Source organism: Protopterus annectens, chromosome 13.part0 (assembly GCF_019279795.1).
Source record: "Protopterus annectens isolate FY-2018-M chromosome 13.part0, PAN1.0, whole genome shotgun sequence".
In the NCBI taxonomy this organism is placed as follows: Eukaryota; Metazoa; Chordata; order Ceratodontiformes; family Protopteridae; genus Protopterus; species Protopterus annectens.
In genome coordinates this window covers 204,880,524-204,890,523 of record NC_056747.1, presented here as the reverse complement: position 1 = coordinate 204,890,523, position 10,000 = coordinate 204,880,524, and the positions used below count along the sequence as shown (strand labels likewise).

Sequence of the window (10,000 nt, the reverse complement as noted above, 5' to 3'; positions counted from 1 at the left end):
GGAATTATTTTACATAAAAATATAATAAAAAATAAATACAAAAAAAACAATTTAACGGCTACTCCATTCTCTAAATGCAATAATACCCTCCAGGGTGTGTTATTCTGGAGATAATGCCCTTCCAGTGGTGTGTTATTTGCAGAAAAATACACATACTATTGGGCATTATTGCTTGCTTATCTTTGTTCTATAGCGATAATTAAATGTGAACTAATGAGGGCGAATAACACTTAGTGAGGGGTTTGATTTCATGTTCTAATATGTGCCAAAAGGCATAGTAATAGCAGTAGTAGTAGTAGATGTGATAGTAGTAGTAATACCAGTAGTAATAGTAGTAATATTAGTAGTAATACCAGTAGTAATAGTAGTAATATTAGTAGTAATACCAGTAGTAGTAGTAGTAGTTCTAGTAAGAGTAGTAATACCAGTAGTAACAGTAGTAATATTAGTAGTAATACCAGTAGTAATAGTTGCAATATTAGTAGTAATACAAGTAGTAGTTGTAGTAAGAGTAGTAATACCAGTAGTTGTGGTAATAATAGTAGTAGTAATATTTTTTCTGCCAGCCAGTGCTATAATAAAGTGAACTGAATATCTATTATTTCTTCTGCTTTGCTTTTAGTACATCATTTAACTTCTGAAATGCCAGCAGATAAAACAATAACAGACAGAAGCTGGACCAGGGAGCAATTTTAGTTGAGCAATAGTATAACTTTATTACATGTGGACACATGAATGGTGAGTTATCACTCAAGTTTTAATCTAAGAAAGTTCCTACACCCATGTGATATCAGATGTATCTTACCCCTTGGGTTATACTTAGTATAAGCCTGCTTGAGAATCCTTATAAAGATAACATGTGCAGGATTGCATTATTGTGGAAAACAGTGTTCAGTACAAATAAACTACCATAGTTGTTTCTGAAAAGCTTTAAGACATGTTTTTAAGCTAGACATGTCAAGAACCAGGTCTGCTAAACTTGATTTTCTTTCACCCGTCTTACCTAACAAAATTTACACACATATATATATATATATATATATATATTCACTTTATAATCTCAAAATACTGAAATATTGAATTTCAGTATCTCGAGACTATACAGCCAAAATCCCAAAAAACCAACAACCACAACCGCGAAATTCAAAATCGCAATCATTCACATACACACACCACCACACAAACAAGCACAAACACACCTACCTAATAACACTGCAACAAACAAAACAACATAAACACACCTACCCTACCTGTAAGGAGGGGGGGCAAGCATCCCTGCCCCCCATGTGGACGGCTGTGCCCCCACACCCCCCGCTACTTACATATACTAACTCAGAGGTCACATTAAACACACAAACACATAAAACTCATCACTACACACACTCACACACACTAAAATCCCTACCCAAGACCCTTACAAGAACACCACTTACCTGAATCCCCAGCTAAATCCACAAACCACACCGCACGTCACGAATGTGACAACGGCGTATTGACATTTCCGCATATGATATTATGCAGTTTTACCTAATTGCACTTTCGACTTTATAGTCTCGAAATACTAAAATTCGATATTTTAGTATTTTGAGATTATAAAGTGAAACCATATATATAATATATATTTATTTATTTATTTTTTATTTTTTTTTTTCCTGTAGTCTGTCATTGCACATCCTCCAGAAAACATTTGAAAGTTAGTGATCCATTCTATTCAGCAAGGGAAAAAAAACAAACTTCTGATTTAACCGGCAAGTCTTTTGATTAATGCGCAATGAACAGTGGTGTATTGTTGAATGAGCCTATGATAAAGCAATCTGTTCTGTATTTTAGCCTAATATCTTGTTAAGTAGACTATTCTAATAACATTTTTCAGCTACCAACACAGGCCTGAGACAACAAGCCAATGGAAGAATAAAGCAGAGTTTTACAGAAATTAGAAGAAAAATAACATTAACATAAAATAAAACAAGGTATTATTGTATATTACCATAAATGAATTGCCACAATAAATTATAAGACAGAGGTTAATTAAAATAATTGCAAGAATTTATAATGAAAGGTGTATTTCAGATGATGACTAAATAACTGTGACAAAGATAGCATTATTCGACACACGGTATAAAATAATACAGTTTAACTCCAATCACAGACTGTTTGTGAAATGTATGATTATTGTTGCTGATCTGTTAGTGTTACAATGTTCAGACTGAATGTACTTACTCTGCTAATAAATGTATACATAAATATAATATAATATAAGAAGAAGATAGGATGTTAGTTATTATTTCTGTACTGTTTGTAATGAAAGATGACAGAAGTCTGTGTCCTTAATAAAAGGGGGCTATCAATAAGTACAGAATTATTAGCACATAAGTGACCTAATAACAAATATGAATAGCTTGATAATGGATGTTGCTGTCTGAAAGCACAACGCAGTCAGAAAACTGAGGTCATATATACCTTTTGAAAAGTCAGTGGTCACATTTTATGTGAAACATCTTTTTAGCAAAATTGAAATGTTGATGAAATCAGGCATGTGATCATATTGATGGCAAGTACTTGAAAGAAAGCAGCCTAGGCATAATAGAAAATGCAAGATTATTTTTAAAAGTGTGTGGGTTTATTAAATAATTTTTGGGGCAACACTGCAAAATGTCTGGGCAGAAGGATCAAGGGCATTGCCATATAATGGTTTACTGCTTACAGTTCAAAGGTTTGGAAAGAGGGAATATGTCATGAATTTAATTGCCACTGCCTTTTAAATTAATTTAATTGCCACTGCCTTTTAAATATTTTGGGAGATTAGATGTGATTTCTGTCTAATGCTTGAAAGATGTCTATATTTATTTATTTATTTATTTATTTATATTTGTTGACCGAGAGTGTCCGACTGGGCGTAGGTCCATTTTCAGCGGAGGCCCGGGGAGAAAAGCTCCACAGTTAAAATAAACAGACAGTAGTTACATTGGATTACATAGCGATTAACAATTTACATAGCAATTACTTACAACATATTTACAGATGAAGAACGTAGTACATCAGTAGACAACTAGAATCTTTATCTGTGAAGTACATAACAGACATTAACAAATGTTAAAATAAGAAGTTCCTGCTGTACTTTTAGAGTTTGGAGTTACCTGTTTACTACCAACAATCCGTGGCACAATGACATATCTCCCCAACTACCTGTCTCCATAAGGGTTCCCCAAAGATCCATCCTTGGACCCCTACTCTTCTCTGTTTTCACAAATACAGTACTAGGCTTATGAGCATCTGAGCTTGCTATAATCAAGGTAGTTAGTTTAGTGGAAAGGTAGTGATTGGATGGGGTGGGTGATATTAGAGTGGGAGTTGCAAGGGCATAGCCAGCATGTTTTTAGGTGTGCTTTTAGTAAAGTATTGAAGTGGGTGCATGATGGTACGGAGGTAATTGCGGGTGGGAGGGAGTTCCATAATTTGGCTATGGTGCAAGAGAATAGTGCTTCACCAGCAGAGTTATTGGCTTTAGTGATCTGCAAGTGATTTTTTGTTGCTGGATCTTAGTGGTCTGGTGGTGCAATAGGGTTGGAGGGATGGGACATTTAGTGGATGGTTTACTAGTTTGTGGGCGAGTGAGAGTTGATACCATTGAAGGAGGTGAGGGAGTTCAAGCCAGCCCAGTTCAGCAAGTGAGAGACAGTGGTGACTACGGTAGGATGCCCCTGTGGTGAATTTGGCAATTTTGTTGCAGCAGGTCTCTAGCTTGTTTAGACCGCATTGCTTTAGGTTGGTATATATTGGAGAGGCATAAAGTATGGTGGAGATAAGGTGGCAATTTGCCATTGAAATCTTTGCTGCTTTGGTGAGAAGATGCTTATTTCTGTATAATGCTCCTAGTTTTTTGTGGACTTTTTTATGGTCATGGATATGTGAATGTCAAATTTTAGTTTATTGTCTATTTCCACTCTTTGCAATTTGGTGTGTTCAGTTGGGTATATAGTGGTGTTGTCTTTTGCTGTGATGTTAAAGTGAGAGTTGTTTTGAGTATGTTTGATGGGCTGGAAGATGAGTAGTTTAGTTTTGTTTGGGTTGAGTATTAATTGGGCATCGGAAACCAAGTTTCAGCAGAGGAAAAGGCTTCCTGTGTGACTTTTTGCAGTTTGGGTAGACTGGGCTGAGCAGATGATGGTTGAGTCATCTGCATATTGTATGAGTGTGCCATGTGTGGTGGCAGAGGCTAGATTATTTGTGAAAACAGAGAAGAGTAGGGGTCCAAGGATGGATCTTTGGGGAACCCTTATGGAGACAGGTAGTTGGGGAGATATGTCATTGTGCCATACAACGGATTGTTGGTAGTCAGACAGGTAACTCTAAAACCAGTTGGTGACTGTCCTCAATAACCTATCCTTCTCACAATCAGAGATAAGTTGTTTGTGTGGGACCATGTCAAATGCTTTAGATAGGTCTAGGAAAGTAGCAGAGGAGAGATAGCCATTGTTTTTATGCTGAAGGATAGTCTTAGTAAAGGAGAGAAAGGCAGTGGTGGTGCTATGGTTTGGTTGGAAACCATGCTGAGTATTGGAAAGTAGGTTGTTAGTAAGGAGGTAGTCTGAGACCTGAGAGTGTATGCATCTCTCTAGTATTTTGGAGAGTGGAGAGAGAATAGCTATGGGGCGGTAATTGGTTAGTTCTGTGGAGGGTCCGCCTTTGTGGAGGGGAATTATATGTGATACTTTCCACAGTGTGGGAACATAACTTTCTGACAGAGATCGGTTAATCAAGATGGATAATGGGTAGGCCAGAGCATCAGCTGCGATTTGTAGGTATTCACTTGGGAGGTTGCCTGCTGCTAATTTGGTGGGTTTAAGTTTAGTTAAGAGTTTTTTATGTTGGAGGTAGGTACAGGAGAAAAAGAGAAGGCAGTGGGGAGATTAGTAGTTGAAGGTGTGGGTTGGAGGGGAGGGGGGTTGTGTTGTTTAGCTAGTGATAGTATGGTTTGTGTGAAGTGTGTGTTGAATGAGGTAGCAATATTTTCTGAGGGGTGAGGGATGTTAGGAGGAGGGGTACTGACTATACCTGGGTGGAGGATGGAGTTTATGGAGGACCAGAATTGTTTGGGGCTGTGTTGGGAGGAGTCTAGGGCAGACTGGTAGTATTGGAATTTGTCCTGTTTTATTAGCTTTTTGACTCTATTGCGTAGTTCTAGGAATTTCTGTCTAGTTGAGGGGGTCTTGGTTTTGCGCCAGTGCTCCCAGGCTTTATCCCTGTTTTTAATGTATAATATAATTTATAGAATTATAGGATCATGTAAAGATGCTATCAAAAGAGATGGGAAATATTATAAAAAACATTAAAACTAGTAACACAATATATGACAAGTTAAACATTCCAAAAGTGTGCATTGTCAGTTGAAAGGACAAAAAAGATAATATTTGGAGGAGGGGCTTAACCTCTCAGCTGCTACTGCCACCAGATGTGCAGTTATCGAGAAGAAGGAAATTGATCTGTCAATTAAACCATGTAACCTCCTATCTTCCATTAGTTCCCACAGGTCTGCCAAAAGTTGTCTATGCCAGACCTTTTATTATTTCTATCTCTTTCTCTCTTCCTCTCTTCTTTAATGACATGTTAGCAATATTACTCCTTTCTGCTGTGCCTCTTCAACCGTATCAGTTGTGAAGTTGTGGGTTAGCTTCAGATCAGTTTTAACTGTCTCTTCATGGCTAAATAAATCATGCATTTACCTAAATGTATGGGAAACTAGCGTATTTTGTTTGCATCCAAAAGATATAACAATGTATCTGACCCCCCCCCCTTAAAATGATTTTGTCAAGAGACTGTACCGATCCACCTTGTTAAATGCCTCAGTTTGCGTGGCCTTACTTTTGATGATGAGTTAAGTTTAAGATTCATAGCAAGTAAAAGCAAGAAGAACAAATGTCAAATTCTAAGTGTGCTGTATAGTGAGAAAAAGATTTGTGGATGACAAAACTTCCCTTAATGTTCTCAGAATTTCTTAGCATAACTTTGCAAAGATGAAAGCAGTTCTGCAATTGATCATGGGTCATAAGTGATATATTTCACTAGCTTCCTTCCACTGTTACCACAACATGCTGCTTGCATATACATATATTTATATACAGTCATTCATAGTATGTCTGATAAAAAATGTTGTTGTCTTCTGTTAGAATAGAGGACTCACTATCTGAAACTCAAATGGCAATGTGCCTGAGTAAATAACTTCTAATTTCATAAACAATTAGTACTTTCATGACTTTCATATGGGTTTGTTATAACTTACCTTGTTTTTTCTGCATCCTTCAGTTATGGCATCACCAAACTTACCTGCTAACATTTAACTTAACTCTATCGAGATAGTATGGCCTCTTTTCTATTTTTCTCATTTTGATATGACTAACTTCACATTCTCTTCATTGGTTTATATTTGTACATACTGTATATAGCCATTTAACCTATAGCTTTGATACCTTGCTTTCTCCTCTATTTGCCAGAAGATAATTAAGTTTAGTCAGTCCATATTGTTTAACTGCTCATCACTGTATCTTATGCATGTTTCAAATCACCTCTTTCTTGTTACTGCAAATTGCACTACAGTTTTCTATTTTTTTCCATGTATTCTGTAAGTGCTTGCATGTTGCACACACAGTTTTGTGAAAATCCATGTATCTAATGTAATTCTGATGTTGGAGCTTTGCTTCCAGGATCATCCCTTACAATGGTCTCTGCAAAACTGGATCTCCTTATCAGCAGACAAAGCAAATGAATACACATCACTAATTAATAATGGCTGTGCTAATTTTAGGTCATCTAGATTATGCAGTTATATTCGCATTTCTTGGCAGAACTGCATGTAGAGTGTATATCAAATGTGTTGATATTTACAAGACTGTCACAATAATGGCCTATTGCTCTAAAGAGTAATTAAAATGCTTACCCTTTACTACCAAGGAACTGGGTTGAAGCTGATAGTATCCTCCAAGTAACTGTGTGGTGTTTGTTCCTTCAATGAAGGCATTCTGAACAAGGTCACTGTTAATATTTGTGCTGTTGTGAAAATAACAATTGCAGCTAGCGTGTATGGATCCAATCCTGCGGCAGGCAATAATCTGAATTAGTATTTCACATGCAAATGTCTAAGACATTTATTCATAAAACTAAAATTAAGTTACTTGAATTTTGAGAAGTAAAGAGTAATATAAAAAAAAAAGGATTTTATTATCATTTCAAACAGTGTTGCAAAACAGAAGATTTAATAAAACTGTACTCCTTGCAAAAGTGCTTTTTTATGCTGATATCCTGATACCAATTATGTTGCACAGACCTACTCTTCCGAACTTTGATTCTAACTATAAATTTGTCAGAAGAATCTTTGTAAAAGTGTTCTTGACAGTCTTAATCACGAATTATACTGATTCATATTACAGTGTATGTAAAAGACTAGCTCTGGGAGTCAGAAAGATCATTGCCACTAAGTCCATATTGCCCAGACGCATGAGAGAAATAATCCATATTTCAAAAACACAATATAGTCACACTGTGCAACAACCAATTTAATGACTTATATCCCTGAATTGAACACTGCTGTTAGACATAACCATGATAGAGTTCCCCTTACCAGCCCATAAAATACAGTTGTACAGGCATCTTCCAACACGTGCACATATTGGCATCAAACACATTCACACACACACACACACACACACACACACACACACACATGCATGTGTGCGCTCACACACACACACACACACACACACACACACACACACACACACACACACAAGCATACCCTATGCAGTTATGAAATCAAGCATACTTTTGCAGTACTTGCCTGTAATTGCTGTAGCAGTCCCAATCCTTCTATTTAAGTCAATAACTGTATGCCATTAAAAGACTCTGCAACATCCTCTTGATGAAGTCTTTTTGAATAAATTGTATTAGCCCTATGCTGCAAACATATTGCTTTATGCTATACTTTATCAATCATAGAATGGACAAAGTTTAATGTTATTTAGTTGAACTCCTTGATCGTGAACTCTGCAATTATTATTCACCATAGGAAATCAGTTTTGGTGCAGTTACTTTTTTACGTGACAGTGATTTTATTTACAGGTCATTTTTTTCCCCAGTTGTAGAAAGAATTGCCTACTGCTCAAAAAATGCTTTGTTATAGGAATAGATAAGCTGAATCTTTCATCGGTATGTTTTGTCTAGTTGAAATATCTGAAAATTTACACTGAATGAATCATAGTGGAACCTATTTATCTCCTGATGGGCCCTGCCAGTTGATTTGCAAATGGATCTTGCAGATCTGACACCACAATAGGAATGGACAGCTTTCATGAGACCACAACTCATTTAACAAGTTCAGCAAGTGAAATATTTTACATTTAGAAAGGGACTGAATAGTTTGAAATGACTTTAGGAAAGAAAATGTAAACAAACTTAGAAGTGGTAAAATAGATAGGCAGGACACAAGATAAATTTATGAAATGAAGCCTTAATGAAAGAGGCATAGCATACTCATTTTATGTATAAGGTACCTTCACAGGTGATCTTTTTTTTTCAAAATAAAATAAACATAAAATAAAAGTACATATTAAGCAAATGAGAAGAATTTACATACACATATCAATATAAAAATATAACAAAATTCATAATGGGAAGAAGGAAAGAAAAAAAAAAGATATACTTTTGTCAGTCGGAATATTTGTAATACGTATAATAAAGTGTCCACTATTCATAAAAATCTATAGTAGGCATGAGTGTGGCCTTCCAGTACTTTAAAATCTTTTTGTTACCATTCATGCTAAGACAGTTATCTATCTTCTATTTCTTTTGCACTGATTCAAAATATCAAACACAAAATGGCTGGTTTTAAAGGCCTACATTTCTTAATTAAAACTGTACATGATTCAGATACAGCAATCCAATATCTGTGTATCTAATCACATTTCCACCAACAATTTATAATATTAGCATGAAGATGGCAGTGCGAAAACTATGATGAATCAAGATATCCAATCACATTTAAGAAATGCAGTGTAAAATGAATTCTAAAATATATTTTTTATTGAATCAAGGCATTTCTGGTGAATTGGAAAAATACTGAATATTTTTAATCTACTTGATGTCTATGATATTCAAGGTGAGTACCTTTTCCCATTTATTTTTGCACGTTAAAATTTTACTAGTGTTCAGAAGTAGTTTATAAATTATGGGTATGAATACTTGCTTAGACTTAATTGTGATATTTTTCTGACATAAGTATTAGGTTCAAAAACTATAATAATTTGTTATATAAGCTACTAATAATTGTACTAAGCTTTGGTTATGTTCGCCTCATGTTGAATTCTTATATTGTGATAGTACAGTAAGATGCTGTCCGGTTCGATTCTCAGCTAGAGCGTCTTCTGCGTGGAGACATGCATGAATGGGCGTACCTTCGTTGAAGGTTGTGCATCAGCGCTGGTAACTCAGCATGCAAAAATGAACTACCAATCATTAGCAGACTGGAGTTCTGCTGTGGCGACCCCTAACCAGGAAAAGCTGAAAGACTCAACAACAGATTTGATAATGGGAAACAATTATGTATTGTATGTGATTTACTACATATCTGAGTAAATAAAATAATTCTTTTGTGTAAGGCATCATTTTAACAGGAGAATATTGATTTAAATATAATCTGCTGAGGAAAAGGGTATTTAAGAACATTAGAAGCTTTCTAAACTTATCATTCACAAAGTTATCTGTATGCTGTAAATCTACATTGCTGATTAATGTAACAGCTACTATATAACTATAAAAGCTAGGGTTGCTTTTGGCATAAAAGTTAATGTGTTTACCTTGCATGCACAAGATATAGGGTTTGATTCTCATAGATGAGGGAAAATGGCTAGGCTTAAAATGATTCCCAAGGGCAGCCAGCCTACTACTTATCTATTAACCTATGAAAATCAGGAGAGGACAATCTCCCATCTTGTTTTATTGCACAAGATAG

At 35.7% G+C, this 10,000-nt stretch overlaps 1 protein-coding gene across 4 annotated transcripts in view; it reads right to left on the bottom strand.

Moving 5' to 3' along the window:
• LOC122817708 (mucin-17-like) overlaps window positions 1-10,000 on the bottom strand; it is a 283,584-nt gene that overhangs the window by 11,973 nt on the left and 261,611 nt on the right. For all 4 annotated transcript variants that reach the window (XM_044090784.1, XM_044053731.1, XM_044090785.1 and 1 more), the window contains one exon: window positions 6,935-7,089. In XM_044090784.1, coding sequence (XP_043946719.1) covers window positions 6,935-7,089 — 155 coding nt within the window. The remainder of the gene's footprint in view (window positions 1-6,934; window positions 7,090-10,000) is intronic.